The sequence below is a fragment of the Sparus aurata genome, chromosome 24 (genome assembly GCF_900880675.1).
Source record: "Sparus aurata chromosome 24, fSpaAur1.1, whole genome shotgun sequence".
Lineage (NCBI taxonomy): Eukaryota > Metazoa > Chordata > Actinopteri > Spariformes > Sparidae > Sparus > Sparus aurata.
Window position 1 is genome coordinate 6,157,411 of NC_044210.1, and position 17,326 is coordinate 6,174,736.

Genomic DNA, 17,326 nt, shown 5'->3' on the forward strand with positions numbered 1-17,326 from the left:
CTATGCAATTAAAATAATGTCTTCTGTATTGGGAGTAGCCCAAAATTCACCACAAACCAATTTGTTAGCATGTCTATACTTGTAACATGATCTAAAAGTCTTTATTATATTTGTAAAACTTCCCCCATCATAACTAATTTTAATTATGTTCTCATACTTCCAAAGTAGAATGATGATGCACTGCATGTACAGTATATAGCCACCCTCATATTACACCCATTTGATTGTTGAACATCTCATTCCAAAACCAAGGGCATAAATATGCTACTACTTCAGCCAGAAACCTGGCTGCTGGAGTTTGCTCCAAATCGGCTGCAACATGATTAGTAAGGTCGCACGTCCAGTCAACACTCAAACGCGTCCCAGATATGTTGGGTGAGGTTGTGGTCAGGTCTCTGTGGAGGCCTGTCAAGTTTTTCCAAACCAAAATGGGAAAACCATTTCATAAAGACCCTGCGGGAAAGTGCCATGTGGAAACAGAAAAGGGCCTTTCTAAAATCTGGAAACACAATTAGTCATTTTGTGCTGTAGCGTTTCCAGGGTGCAATATTAACCTCTTTCTCCACTGGCCAAATGGTAAGTGAATGAATTATTTTTTACTAGGCGCTTAATAGATAATCATACTTTATTTGGCATGTAAGTGAAGCTGATCTATCAGCCACTTGCATAGTTTAACAGCTTTTGGCAAAGGACTGGTGATAATTTTGAGTCGTGGCATTAAAATTTCGCTTACTGAAAGTACAGGTGCATTCGGAAGAACTGGAAGCAACCTGTTACATGTGGTGTGACTGCATACAGAAACAATGTAAAGATGTGAGGGTAAACAGATGCCAAAATGATCAAGGTGGCACAGATGAGTAGATGAAACGTGGGCAAGTGTGCTGTTCAAGTTGTTCAAGAAGGTGTTTGAATAATCAGCCTAATTCTTGCTTATCTTAGGTAAATGCATGTACTTCAAAAGGCCAACCAAAAACAGGGAAAATGGCCCTGATATGTGGAGAGGGCAGGCAAATACCTTTGGCCACCCCATTTCTTGCAATAATTGGGTCATTTGGAGGTGTATTTGTATGACAAATGCTTTGAGATAATCTAAAGAAAAGAAATCATACAAATCTCGTTTTGGTGTCATTCAAGGAGCAAACTGTTTTTTACAAACTACAGTCATACAGAGAGAAATCAATTTCAAGAAATTTGGAGATGAAAATGGAGTAGAAGGCTGTGTTTTGAGGTAGGGGTATATGTGAGACTTCAGACCATTTCCCTGTGTTCACAATTTGTTGCGAAACTACTGCCCATCTTTGACTGAAAACAACAAATTCACTCCCATCCCCTTAAGGGTCCCAAAGGGCATTGTGGGAAACAAAGCATATCACTAACTGAGATACAAGGATAAAAAGACAAGGCAGTTTTGGGGGGAAGAGAATACAACTTGATTCAATTACTCTTGACACAAAACAACTCATGGGATGCATTGGCTATTACAGTTTGGTGATGCATAACCATATGACAGAAAGGTGTACTCTTTGGCTTCTTAAAGTAAAGCAATCATGTTGGAGGTTACAAGTGAATTGTGGCTGAATTGAGCAAAGAGGCTATGACACCACCATCACTTTGTTTTCTCTCTGCTGCAATTTCAGGAAACTCGCTGCTGTGTCGGAATGTCAAGTGTCAGGGGATGAAGTGTGATATCCCAAGGAGGGAGGCAGCTTGAAGGAAGCTTGAAGTTTTTAACAGCCAATCAACATCACAGTGGAACTTGCTCGGCATTCCCAGAATGAGCATCACAAACAGACCGTCACAATGGTCGTAAATTCAATCCGAAAATAAAATGTCAGGATAGGTAGGCAAGGGAGGCTACAGGTGACACGCCAGCTCTGCATAGAAAGCAGCATCATAACAAATCAATCCTGGCAGCAGAATAAATGCTAAAGAAGCAGGTTTGTGTCTTGAAGTTGGTCTGAATCCCTACTCGGGGGGTGTTCAAGAGCACAGAAATGTCAGGAGCATTTTTTGTGCATTCATTCACCGGAGAAAACACAAAAACATGCTCATGCATTAAGGAAATTAATCACGCTGTTGTCAAAGCGTTTAGTGTTTACAAATAGTACACATTAGCACTCTCCTAGAAACGGACTTGAAGCTGCAGTTAGTCTGCCTGGCTGGACTGCAGTCAATTATTCTACATCTGCACAAGACAGAGTGAAAGCATTGAACTGTCAGACTGAATTACAGACCCAAACTGTATTCGATCTGTCCCGCAGAGAAAGCAATGGAAAGACATGCCCACTGATGGCTGAGCAGAGCGTTTACACAACATGTTTTAATCGAGCATTGTAAATTTAATCTATTATAACTGAGCGACCACATCCATTAGGGGACCAAAAAGGGAGCGGGCCATGGACGAAAAGTGCGCACTGATTAACTGGGGCCCCCCATTTTCGGATCCCGCTGTTCTATCTCTTTCGTCCCTTGAGTTTCACAACAAGAGCTTGAAGAGTGTCTCTCCGTGTTCGCCTTTCCCCACTCCTCTTGCTCTCTCTCTCTCACCTGCGTAATTAACTGTCAGCCGAAGCCATTTGTGCTTCTACATTTCATGGGAGAACGAGCATTAGCATTCCACCAAAAAACTGCCACAACCCTGAAAGGATACGCTGTGTTTGACTGGGATGAAGTGGTTGACACGAGCATGCTAGCCAAACACTGAGGGGGAAGTGATAGGGGCTTGTAGAGGCAGAGAATCAAATAGGTGTTCATAAATTATGAACACAGAGCTGCTGACTCTGTGCAGAATATCAATGGGTGCAGAAGCGGAGGGAAAAGTATAAAAAAAAACACAATTCCTATTAATCCTCACCCACTGAAAACCAAATTCAAAATGAAAAATGTAATCTGATAGAGTTCCTGTAGCTATAGGGATGAAGGTCTAGGAGGTTAAAAAAAAAAGCTGACAATGAATAAAGAACACAGTGAAAATTAAAATCACAGAATAATCAAAATTAACCCACAACAAGAGAAGCAATACATTTCTTTTCTTCGGGCCATCACTGCCCGTTCTCGCAGCTGTCAGGTAATGGATTTTGAAAATCACCATCATCCACTATGAAACACTTAATCAAATGAAAAAAGCCAGGGAGGCTTTTATCCGTCATCAATTTACAGCTACAATGACTTGTGCCTATTTTCTGATTGCCACCTTTTACCTCAGCGAGCCAGTTGTGTTCACCATCCATGACAAATTTACTTCAAAGGAAGCCTTCATCATGACCCATTTTCCGTTCCACCAACAGCTGAGCTCTCGCCCAATAAGGCACAAAGCGGGAATTTTCCCATGAGTCCCAGTGCATCAAAAGCTGGTTAGGCAAACGAAGACTACCGTTCTCCGGCAGAATTGGACGCAATCATTTGAAGTAATGCTAACATTATAAACTTAAAAGTAATGTGAGGGAAAATTATGTATGGGTTCTGAGAAGGACCCCTTCCATTTACAACTGACTCATTACAGCTGAACAAAGAGGAGCTGCATTCACGTTGCACTAGATAACCAAGATAGATGTGACGATTATAATGAAAAGGCACTCCATAAGATTGGAGAAGAAAAAGCAGTGGACACGGCTTTCATACCCTCTGAATCACATTTTCATTCACAAATGTGTAGAATGACTCATCCTGTTTTTCTTCCACCGTGATAACAACTCAAGGTCCATTCACAAAGGGGCAGAGACAAAGAGACCTAATTGAAAGTCTTGTACTGAACGCTGTGATCACTTTAAGTCGGATCTTAGCACATTCGAAACAAAAATTAAACTTATAACAAGGTATAGGAGATCAGTAGGGTTGAACTGCTTAAAACACTGCAATGCTAACAAACCAGTAATACTACTGTGACAGCACAGGGCACTGAGTTTTTTATTTGTAGTACTACAAGGAGGAGAAGGAGGACGAGGAGGAGAACAAGAACAAGAACAAGAACAAGGACAAGAACAAGGAGAGTGGTCGTTGTGCCCATGATGTTACGCACCTTTGCCTTGAGAGCTGCACATGTTGCCTGTGGAAACGTTTTAAAATTTCTGAGGAAAGCAACGTGCTTAAACATTTGCAATATATGTTCCACAATGGCTCAGAGAGAAGAGCAAAACGACAGATCTTATTTGAGCTCCGGAATATTAAATCCTCCATCTTTGCTCACTGCACCTTAGCCTTTCTTACCGTCAGGTGTGAATAAACTACATGTAAGAACTTCTTTTTAAAATATCAAATTATCGCTTATCTGTATCCGCCCTAAGCAGCAGGTAATTATGGGCTATGAAAAAAAAAATAATGTGCTTCACTAAAATCATGTGCAAGCCTCACGGTAAATTTAGGGTAATCTATAATTCAACTGTATTAATTCTATTAGTACAACAACAAAAGTCATATCAACCAGTCTATTGAGTCTCCCTTTGCAACAGGAATATTGTTTTCACCGTCAGTCGGTTTTTACTTTGCCATTCTTTTGCTCAGATTTGAGCTCCTCTCAGTGGTACCCAATACTTTTGGCAGATGTTTCACATTAAAGACCTGCTAAGAAAGAAGCCATTATTTAGCTTAAGCTGCTGGAAGCCTTTTATATGAGATATTTGTGCAGGAAGTTTTGAGTGGCTTAACGGTGATAATAAAAACATCAGGGTTGACGCGATTTGAATAAAGAAGTCCCTTGAATCAGTATCTCTTAAAAAGAGAAACTAGTAGCAACAGAGGGGAGAGTGAAACGTGAGAATGTTGGTGGACTGATAGTATGAGCTCCGATTATCCTGAAGTTATCATGAGAACACAGAGGACGTGTTAAGTTCGCAAATAGCAAACAGCATCAACATCAAGGAAGAAATGGACAGATATCCTTCTAAACGAAGCCACAGTTAAGCAGAACAGAACTTACTAATATAGAAATCTCAAGCGGTGCCGTTTATGACAAGCAAGCATATGCTACCATGACAGCACATGTTCTGTCGACGGACAGAAATCAAGCCATCAATGAAGGGGATCGGACGTGTTTTCTTACCTATCGCCATCTCTATGATGCTCATCTGGCTCTCTGAAGGGAACAGGATTTTTGGCGGCTTGTCTGTCAGGGGAGCTGTGAAGAGAGAAAAGAAAAGCAGCACATTAATTTCCACATCTTTCTCCCCCTGTGGACAGTGGGTGTATGATTTATTAATTAAAGACCACAATAAAGGCTGCATTAAAATGGGAACAAATACATAGAAATATAATATTTAAAGAGTGGACAGAAGGAAAAAATGGATGAATTACTATGGCTCAGAATTACTCATTCAAAGCCTTAAAACATCAATACACATGCTTTCAAAGCAGCAGCTGCTTCAATACTAATGCTATTCATTCCTGGTAAAAAAGAATGACTGTGTAAGTGACAATATGGCTTCGACACAGACTGCAATAGAGGCGCACTGTATATAAAACAGCTGTGTACCTAGTCAACCATTTCTGAATCTACAGTATACCCTAAGGTAAAAATCATTCACAGCTGCAGTGGGCATGGGAAGGTTAAGAGCTGCTGCAGGAGACGCAATATTTTCAGCTGTGTAAAGCCAATATGGCGAGAAAATGTCGGTTTCTCATGCCAAATGAGAAAACTATTGATAGAATTACACTGATAATAGGAAACCCTTAAACTAAAGCATATAAAACCTTTTGTAAAAGCAATATATATTGTCAAAATGTCAGTCATGAGTGAGTATCACAGTTACATTGGAACAGCCTTCATCCCAAACTCCCTTCAAAAATATACCAACTCCAATTAGACAGCTGCTGTGTAACAAAAGACGTGCACTTAGAGGCCCCTCATTATAATGATTCCCTAATTGGTTCTAGCCTTCAAAGTGGCATCAGAGAGGTTTTCTATCTCCACACGCTTGGAAAATACTCGGAGGGATGAAGCTTGTTTCAGTACAAATGACTTGTGGTTTGACTCGAGCAGTGATTGCTGAGCAGCACCTCGAGAAAAAAAAAAAAAGAAAAAAAAAGAAAAAACGAGCCAAGTTTTAGTGAGAGGAGCAAAAGAACGGAGGAAGGTTTTTCCAAGTTCACAGTGAGCCAGTTCCTCCACACCCCAGTTCTCTGGTGACATAACTCATCACAGCAGACATTAGCTACAGATGCGTGTTGATATTGATTCTTTTGCTAAAGAAAAACAAAAGCCCTCCAGCTAGTTATCATTTCAACAGCTGCAGATTAACAGAGAAGGCTTTTTCCATTTAGACATCTAGTTATTCTTCGTGGGTATTCAAAGCTCCCTTTGGCCTCCATTATTGTGCAATACATGTCAGCTGTGAATTCTGTAATGAAACTGCAAGATCCTCAACATTCATTTCTGCTGTTATGAATTGGAATTTAAAGGCACAATTCTGTCTTTAAGATGCCAGTTGATCAAATTCAAGAAAGTGACCTTCTTAATTTTAACCTTAGTTGTGGTTATTCAGGGACAGCAAACTTTTGTGCACATTAAGGCTTCTTATTGATACCTCAATCTATGCAAGAACTACATGCAGATTTACACTGATCAGCCACAGCATTAAAACCATTGACAGGTGAAGTGAATAACATTGATCACCTCATTAGAATGCAGCGTTCTGCAGGGAAACCTTGGATCCCAGCATTTGTGCAAATAGATCAAAGTACATTGCCTCACGACAGCAGCATTCTGTGAAGGCACTGCCACCTACCCCACCTCCTAGGACAATACCCTCAATCACACCACAAAAAACATTCTGGAATGGGTCCAAGAACAAGGCGAAGGGCTCAATGTGCCAACCTGGCCCCCAAACTCCCCAGATCTCAATCTGAATGAGTCCGATCTATGGACACCGTACCTCGTAACCCACAGGATCCAAATAATTCCACCTATGTCCTGGTGCCAGACACCACAGGAGACACCCATAGGGCATGAGAGGGATCCGCACAACATTGGGCAGGCAGTTTTCATGCTGTGGCTGATAGGTGTACATTTAAACCAACTCTTGTAAAATAAATCATCCAAACTAACAAAGTACTATCTAGTTGGCTAAGGCTAGGATTAAATGAAACCAATATTACTGCTGGTACATAAGGGGGTGCGAACGATGGTCTCCTGTGTCAATTCACAGGCTTTGCGGGTCTATCCATCCACCATCACCCCTCCTTTGTAACAGGATTCATGGGTCATCATTACGCTACTTCTACTTGTTGTCCTAACTCCACAATTTGCTCGAAGTTTCTTGTGAGGAAAACCTAAACATAGGCCAATTCAGGCATTTAAACACCATTTTTTGGTTCAGGGGAAGAAGTGGAGACTTGAAGCTTTGCAGAAAAAACTGTATTACAAGCATCTTCTTAGAAAATCTCTGAGCCTGTCTGATGGGCAAATGTACTTAAAATGTCAAACGCTACTGGCGCTTTTCACCTTCCTGTGTTGGCACCAGCTCTTGATTTGTTTGGATGTACTTCTTATTTCAAAAGGCACTCAACACAATATTTCCAGCAAAAGATACAACTTTCCTTCAATGTTGCTATTTAGCCACATCGTCTTGATGTCCAATCAATTTAGAGACGAAATCAGAACGTGGCCTCAAATAAAGGATCATGCAATTTGTCAAGAGGAGTAAGCAGGGGAAAATTCCTATGTGAGCTCACTACAAATTAAAACGGAACCACAGCGAATTATGCCTTTCCCTGTGCTTTCCGTGTTTACCAATGCCGTGTATAGAAATCTCATTACCTTAATTACCTTTTTCTTGATGAAATACGCTGAGATTATTTTGTATCAGTATGGCTTTAAGAGAAACAAGAGTTTTTTCCACTCTGATGGTCTGTCTTACACGAGACAATGCAGATTTTGAAGAGTGGAAATGGTGCACGGGCTGGGATGTGGCTGCATGTATTTATAGCAACATGAGAAGAGAACTCAGCTGGGGACGCAAACATCAAACATGAAGCCACAGCGCGCTGCTTATACTGTCATTGTGAGTTTGAGAGTTATGTATAATATATTTGCATTAATGATAAAACAAGAAAAACCCAGAAACATGTACGCCTTAACCTTTTTTGATATTGAAATATTAAAAAGAGATCATTGTTATAATTACCCAAGTCCAACATAGATCCAAAAACGTGTTAAACTGCAGAACTTTATTCTTTTTAAAATGTCAAATAGAAATTTTAATCACACATTCTTTTCAACTGTTGAGAGATTTCATTGGCCAAGTGTCACGCATTATAGAGTAGCACCTCCTAGCAACTGCCTTCAGTGGTACCTGCAGGTAGGAAGGCATGATAGTGATCGAAGGAACACAATTGACTGCCAGGATGTTAAAAAAACAGGAGAATGGAAAATGCGGCACAGGTTGAAAATAGCCTGAAAGCTTTAAAGCTGCTCCTCGCAACTATTCTCAGAATACCCATACTTTTAGTCATATGTTATTAATACAACACAGCTGCACAGCATATTTATGTTAACCGAACAAACTGTCTGATATTTTATACCCAAGTACCGAGGCGATTAATTTCAGTGTTTGGACTTAGATTTAAGCCCCAATAGCGTCATAGCTGTATGGGCTGGAGAAAGGACATTGGTGAGAAGAAAACATTAAAATTCACCTAGGGTGAAAATTGTTGTGAAATATGCCCTTTTGTGCCACAATAGCAGCAGGATTATGTGTTACATTGTCCAACAGAACTGCATGTAAAAGTGCTTACAAAAGGGAAATGCCATCAAGTACTAAAACACAGATAGTACAGATTCTGTACTTTATGTTCTGATAATTTGTTGGGGGATGAATATCATATTTTGTTTGAGTGTAGAAACACAAGTATTGTTGATAATAGAAAGAAACATTTGCCAAAATAATTTGTTAATGAAACACATGACCAAATAGTAATATATAATTATAGTGAATTATAGTGATCATGGTGAAAATAAATTATTTCCCTATTTGCTGGGGACCCTTAAGGGTCTCAAACCCTACTTTGAGAACCATTTCCCCAGTCATTTCTCTATCAGAGCTCCACCAAGTTTATGTCTAAAAGGTTACAAACCATTCCGTTGTATTTTTTTCTAATATTATACCTTGAAATAATAATAGTGTTCTGTGTGTGATATCTAAAGCTCTGCAGGCATCACAGCCAGTTTCCGTTCAAACCAGAGGGAACCCGCCCACTGCTGAGTTATCTGCCGTTCCTGCCATTTAACCATCCTTGAAACTGAGTCCTTGGTCTCCTGTGTCCTTTCCCTGTGACAATTCCCAACTCCAGAATTTCATCTTAGCAAACAGGATTACTCTATTGAGTCTCAATTAAAGGGGCATGACACACTGTTCTCTGCGGTAACCTCACTTTGCAATCTCAGCTGAGAAGGTGGATGTATTTCAATTTAATAAAGAAATAAATAAAAATCTCTGGACGGGTACTGGGAACGCAGAGGTTCTCCCTCATTCTAATACGAATCCTGTTTTTGATTTGCAGGTCGCGCTGAGCCAGCTGAAGGTGAAATCCCAAAGCTGGGAGGTAATCAAAGTTCTGGCACCATTTTTAATAAGCACATTTTAAAGCTTAAGGTAACAAAGTAGGAAAAAGGAGTAGAAATACTGTCCTTCATCCAAATCAAGGGCACGCTGCCGATATGCTGTTCATCAGTGGGATCCCACCATGCTCGAAGGCATGCAAACATACACACACACACAGACCTGCAGACAGACAGACACATTCGAGATGCATTACTGAAGCTGGCTGGTCTTCAACTACAAAACCATAATTCTGTGGTGGGTTATTATGAGTGGGAGTAGGCAGGCTTTTTGCTGAGGGGCTAGCAACACATCCAGCCTGACCTGCTTCTCCACACACACACACACACACACACACACACACACACACACACACACACACACACACACACACACACACACACACACACACACACTCACAATGAGCATAAGCACATTACACACGCACACACATTCCTGCACACATAAACATTGTAAAGCCTGACGTCGGTATCAGCTGGGGAGAAAATCTTTAAAGTGTCCCTCACAGGCCCTGTGATCTGCTCTCGCTGTGATCACATGATGATGGATGGGGATATGAAAGTAATGAAATAGGGAGAGAAAAAAAGAAAAAAAGACCTCGTTCCCTCCCATTAACTCTTCCATCGCCTTCTCCCCCCTCGCCCCTGCGTGTCCATCGCTCGCCGAGCGTCTTTGTCGCTCTGTCCGTCTGCTTCTGTCGCTCTCAGGGGTGAGAGAGAGGGAAGATGAAATAGAAGTGAGAGGGAAAAGGGAGGGAGCGAGAGGGTTGTGGTCCTCTGTTCACACCTCATTAAAGACCACTTCAGCAGACATAGATTAAGAGGAGTAGTGTGAGCGTGAGATCGTTAAAGGAAAGATGCAGAGTAAGTTCCAAGGGGGAGAAATAAATGAAAGCAGTTTTAGCGCAACTTGAGAGGCAAACCTTGTTAGTCATGCACATGCAAAATAAAGAATAATGTCTTTATTTGGCACAGACTTCTTACGTCTGGTAAGTAACATACTCAACCAGTGTTATGTTTCTGATTCAGTCTTCAGATCAGATATCACAGATCTGATTTTCTTGCTTAAACATTAATCATAATCAATGACTTTAACACATAACACAAATGCTACAAATTAAAATACATTAGCATTTCATGGAATTTTGCTCAATTAAGACCTGAGAGCCTATTCTAACACTGTGTTCCAGTCAGCGTCGGCGGTCGAAATTTTCCAACCTCCATCCGTTCCAGGTGCACCATGCCAAAAGTTAACAAAAAACTGGCAGACTGTAACAAATGATGTCTCTTGGGCAAGTGTGCACACAATTGACCCCTCAGCAGTGTAGCCTCATTGCATATAAACGAAATAGAGAAGGGAAACGACACATGAGGTAACGAGGCTATTACACACCATTTTGTGTCCATTGTCCAACATTGTAACTCAAAACCTTTATTTGGAGACATAATTTTAATTTGATTGTCAGATTAAAGAGAATAATCTATTGTGGTGAACTTGCAATGAGATAATTAAAGTTTCAACTCATCACTGAACAATAAAGGAGGACAACAGCTGGCCTAACTTCAACTTTTCTCAAATATACTGTAGAGCTTGTCATCTCTGTATAAGTGTGCCAACCGCCCCAGCTGAGACCTGATATATTAGCAGATATGTCACTAAAGCGAATCTGCCAGACAATGTAGGACTCCAGGACTTTAATGTGTTGGATAAGTTGGCAAGAATGTCTCCAAACTGGACCTCAGCCGAAGGGAGCTCCTCGGCACTGGGACGGAGGAGGAATTTGTCAGCAGCTGTCAGGGACTGTTAAAGTTCTGAAAAAGTAACTGGCTTCCTCGGGGCAGAGGGGATGAATGGACCATGATTCCACATAACCAACAAATTCACTGAGTCACTTGACAAATACAAATTCTGCTGGTAAATAATACAGTACAATACTCTCTAGATAATAAAAAAGGAAAAGTAATATAGGTCCCGTAAGAGAACAATAATTGAGTCATTTGCTAAAATTAAATACTACTAGTAATTGCGCATTACTGTATAATGTATTTTCTGTGCTGGATTTGGAGGTATATTGTATTTCTGAGAGGCTGTCATCAAGTACTTACAAGGTTTTATTGTGCACTTTTCTTTTTCATGGTTAAACATACAGGTCAATAGACTGGAAAAATGCCATTATAAATTCTTAATGTGACCTGAGCTGAGAGAAAGTGCTTTCATTATCACACAACATAACCGGTGCAATTTTCATTCAGCAAACAGATTTTACAAACAGCAGTGCCTGCATTAAAATGTGCAGACCAGTCAGATATACACAACGACGTTCATGAGAACAATGATGGTGCTGCGTGGGAGTTAAATTTTATAGTTCTGGCAAAAAAAATCACTGTTATTCTAGCGCAAGGACCTTGTGGCTGTTGCCCTGAAACATCTAACTGAGGGTGACGGGGGAAATGGAGCAGAGTCGGGATGAGTGCAGTCTCTGATGATCTCCCTGATGAAGTAAATGGGGTTTAACTTCTACAAGACGAAAATGGGGCACTATAAAGGACATACACTACTGTATTAGAGAAGAGGATTTAGATGCCATATATGATAGGAGCACTGCCGATGGGAGAACAGTCCCCGGCCAGCCTTAGTGGTCTTAAGCTTTTAGGCAACAATAACAAATATCAAATCTCTAAACATGCAAACTCAACATGTACATTTGTTCCTCTTGTTTCAATGGTGAACTGATTGTTTTCCCTCTCATACATCTTTATGTGTGATGTTTTGCCATCAGATCAAAGTTTTTGGTGAGGTACTCATCACTGTCTGGTTCAAGACCGTTTCGATTTAAACTGGTGAGTTTACGACCGAACTGGACCGACCTTTTGCAACAGTATGATCAAGTTATGCGCTTACTGAGATATTGAGATATTCCAATATCCTTTAAAAAGTCGTGTGTTTCACAAAGTGGTGAAAGTTGCCCCATCCTTACTTACCTTACTCCCATACTTGTGAACGACTGAGCCTTTTGAGGGGGCTCCTTCCGTACATATACATACATACATACATACATACATACATACATATATATATATATATATATATATATATATATATACATATATATATATATACATATACACATATATATATACATATACATATATATATATATATATATATATATATATATATATATATATATATATATATATACATATATATACATATATACATATATACATACATATACATATACATACATACATACATATATATATATATATATATATATATATAAACAAAAAAAGTGTATGAGGTCTGAATACATTCTTCTACTGTAGTCAAAAATCTATTTTGCAGGAAAACAAATCATTTAAGATGCAAGTCAAATTGTTCATTTGTTTGTAAGCTTGTGCGACTATCATCAGGGGACCATGCTGTACATGGGAGATACTGCAACGGCCAAACCTCACTGACATGGTTGGGCTTGTACAGATGCGTCATGAAATGTTATGGAACAAAAAGTTGCTGGATTCATTGCTTGTCACCTGCCAGTCCACCTCATTCTCAAACCTCCGCCGGTCCACCTCCTGCCAAAACTCTGTTGGCTTTAGATCTGTAAGACTGCGTAGGTTATTCAAGTAAATTGAATCCACTGTCATGTTCATGGAGCCATCCTGAAATGATGAGTGCTTTGTGACATGGCAGGTTATACTGCTGGAAGTATCCATTTACTGTGGTCTGGAACACTTTGAGCAAACATTATGCTCAGCTAGCTGTGAGTGGACGCAGGCAAGTCTCTCCACACATATTCCAACATTGAGCCTCTAAACAAGGCAGGATGCTTCCAATGATACACACTTTTAATGTGGTGTCCATCTACATATGTTGAAACAAAATGTGTCATTCACTGCCAAGTTTTCTTCTCTTCAGTTGTCCAGTTGTGGTCATTAGTTGCCCACAGCAGCGTCAATCTCTTAGGTCACTAATGGTGAACCTGTTCCAATCTTTTTCAGTGCTGAGATGTTTTTCTGCACACCACTGTTGTATAATGCTTTCATTTGCACTTTCTGATCTAATCTTCATGCCTGGCCATGCACCTCTGACCCCTCTCATTGCTTTCACCTATAGCACTGCTGCTTACTGCTTCTATACAATGCAGTGACAGAGAACATCTTATGGCCAGCTATTTCAGAGCTGCTGCAACCACCACGTCTGACATCTATGGCCATACCGTGGAGATCAAATTCTGTCTCGCCTCTTCTGAAATGTAGTCGAAATATAACTGAACCTTTGTGTGCTTTGTTGAGTTGCAGCCACTTGTTATGATGGATATGTTTGAGGTGCAAAAGATAAATCTTTCATCTGAAAGAGGATGCTGCTTGTTAAAAATGAGCTAGATGCAGTGGGAGACTCCCGGAAAGCACTGAAAAATATACTATTGGAAAAAAATAAACCCTAAAAAAAATGACAACGCAACCCTCTCTGAGGATACTTGTTGACATATACCAATATAGAAACCCTGAGCAGAACACAATAAGGGTATATTTTCGTTATTGAAAAAGGTGTTGTCTTAGAAGATCCATCAAAACAATTGAATATGAGAAAGCTCATAGGATAGGACAATACATTCAGGGGAAATCACATAAATCATATAACTGCAGGCAATGGGGATAGCTGAAGAGACTTCACTCTCCAGTGAACCGCTTTGAAAAAGAAAGGCACTCCACATAATTACTCACAATGGTCATATATAGCGCACTGAGACGTTTTGCTGTAATGAGATGTCTCTTTGAATCTGTTGGATACTTTTTGAACCTTCGGCAACTGTAAACATTCGCACTGCCGAACAAAAACTGTCCACGCACGGTTCATGTGCGAGTAATCATGCATGGCCGAGAAAGAGTTGCTTGTTAATTAGGGAGGCCTGTACTCATTACTCACCTGTTTCCTCAGCGGGGGCCACCCGCCTCAGAAACGTGTTATTCACTGGGTGATAAGGAGGGTGGGAGGTGGGGGAGGAGGGAAGGAGGGAGGGTGATATGTTTCAAGTCGCCTGGCCAAATATATCCCAGAGGGGAGGAGTTGAGGATGAGTCAGAGAGGAAGGAGATGGTGGTGGAAGAAAACTGGAGCTGCGAAAAAAGCTCGGGGTGCAGATAGAGTGGGAGATTGAGCTGAGAGGAGACAGAAAGAAAAAAAAAAATGGAGATGAGCTGGTATAGCCGATGGGAAACATTAACATGTAAATATGCCAATTGGTACCTCTCAAAGATCAGGGAAAGTGTGTGTGCGTTGGGGGGCAGTTTGGGGTCATTGTGAATATTCTTAGCGGTGGAGGTTGTAGGAGGAGAGCGGGCCAGGTTAACATGTGCAATTTTCTTTGCCGACAGCTTCTTGCCGATTGCCATCCTGTCACATTCACTGGGCCTTGAATTTCAAACAACTGTTTCACAGTAGAGTGTGAAAAAAAATGATGCTAAAATAGCCACAGTCAATGATTTTCAGTTGACTTCGTTCGGATCAAATTGTGTCTGATGTTTTCACAGTTTCACTTTTTACTACCTGATTTGAAACAGCTGACATTCAAGGGTTAATTGCCCCGACACATTTTTCCACAATTTGAAGATCAATTTAACTGAACTTGAAATAGTTTTACTAAAATATACATTTTGAAGTATTTTCATTTTTAAGAAAGGATTTGAAAAACCATGGTGTTCTTTTTTTAAGCACAGGGTTGCACCTAACGTCGAATTTTCGCAGAGCAGCAGATGCATGTGCTTTCTCCATACTACACAACTCTGCTCGTTTGTGTCACTAGTTGAAAAGAAGAGATGCTAGTTTGATATGGGTCCTTGCAGGGGTTATAAATCAAATATGATTACATGACAAGTGGTTGAGTGCTGTCCTTTACTGCGTCAGACATCAATTACGTGAGCACGCGACTTCTGACTGAGACTTAAACGCCAGCTGGCCTTCATGAATGATGACAAGGCAGCAGGTGTGATGTTGAACGCTGAAAGCAGGTTATAACACATTCGGGATGATTAATGTTCTTTAGATGAAATCCAACATTTTTCAAATGAAAGAGATAGGTTCCTGCTGATGGAAGTTAAAGTCAGTGCAGCGAACCAAATTACACACAACTCACTGTGAAAAATCTATCAAAAAACCCTCCTTTTCCTGATTCCCTCATAGTCACTATCTTCGCCTTTAAACACCTAATAGCTCATCTTCAGAGAGTCTCCGGTGTGAAAAAGGACTCAGGAGATGGTTGTTCCAGGCTCAGAAGCGCTAAACTGTGTTCACATGCAGGTTTGCACTGCCTGCAAAATACATTAACATTCTGGAGAAGCTTTTTCCTCTGCAGGGGAACTGTATTCCAGCTGCATGAAAACAACAGAAACCAAGTGAATTGAAAAAAAAAAAACAGAATGGAAATGATGTAACAAAAAAATCATGTCGGTTCTGGTGCACAGAATAGTCAGCTAGACGCGTATGGGAATAATACACAATTTAAAGAAAGAAATAACAGAGTTAAACCGTGTGCAGAAAGCAGCTCCCTCTCTCTCCAATCTCCACCGAGCATGAATATGCTGGGGAACCTAATACAGACGCATCGGTTTCTATGAAGCAGAGTCGAGGAAAAATGTACTATTGATTCATACACTTTCTTCCATATACTGCGTTCTCAGCAAGCATTGCTTGCCGTTTGTCTTAGCTTTAAATTCAACTACTCGACAGGCAATACCTATGTACTTCCCGGTAATTAAAAAGTGAATTAATCTTGAGCGCTGGCTGTCATAAATTCCTCTATTTTTCTCCCAGCCTGCTTTTTCCGGTTCCCCTCAATAAATATATTCAGAGCAATCAATACGGGTATTACTATGTATATATCGCTGTGGGAATCAGCTTGGCAGGTTGCCTCTGGCAGTGCTACACTTCCTGCTTCGCTCATATCCTCCAAAATGGCCGTCTCTAGTTCTATATGAGGAGTTGGCTGCTGTTTAGGGGACGGAGAGAGTAACATGTGTGGGAGTGTTTGAGCAAAAGGGCTGTCGAGCTGGAATTTGCTTCAAAATATTTGAGAAAAAGTTGAAGAAACAAAATAGCAAAATATAGACTTTCAGTCCCTGCCTGGGCAGCAGTGCACACCAGATTAGGGGAGAAGAGCAAGACGGAACACGAATAATGTGACAAGTTCTGCTTACTTGAACATTTGAAACAAAGTGAGAGAAAGTTGCAATTAGGCAGATGTGTAAACTGAGGCTGTGCTGTAATTAATCATGATTGCGTTAATTACACTTTGTTTTTCGCCATAATGAGTACCGAAAAGAGAGGAACAGCAGAGAAAAATATAGAAAAAATGAAGGATCTTATGCCAAATGACACTTTGCCGCCTCACAGTTGCTATATTGAGATTTCATTGCTGTGGATATTAAAAATGCCAATTCTCTCCCCGCGGCAAATAAGTTCTCTCTCATTCCAACTACCCCAGCATAGGGAATTATTTCCCTACTCCGTCTGTAAAAACTTGTCTTTTAAGTCCATTATTTCTCTATTTTCCATAAGCAAAGCCTTGACTGATACAATCTTTTAATTAAGATTTTACAAGTTGCTTCCTCCAGCTCAAAAAAGATGATTTTTTTAGTGCCACAGCTTGCTTCCCAAGGACAAATTATAATATCTTTGTTTAGCTTGGCAGATCACTCTTCTTGCAGATCTCATCTGTACTGAGGACTACTTTTTTATTTACCCCGTGCTGCAGGAAGTTCACACCGCACAGAC

The 17,326-nt window shown here is 40.4% G+C and overlaps 1 protein-coding gene across 4 annotated transcripts in view; it reads right to left on the minus strand.

Moving 5' to 3' along the window:
* Window positions 1-17,326, minus strand: part of LOC115577155 (interleukin-1 receptor accessory protein-like 1) — a 290,011-nt gene that overhangs the window by 93,220 nt on the left and 179,465 nt on the right. For all 4 annotated transcript variants that reach the window (XM_030410010.1, XM_030410011.1, XM_030410013.1 and 1 more), the window contains one exon: window positions 5,039-5,113. In XM_030410010.1, coding sequence (XP_030265870.1) covers window positions 5,039-5,113 — 75 coding nt within the window. The remainder of the gene's footprint in view (window positions 1-5,038; window positions 5,114-17,326) is intronic.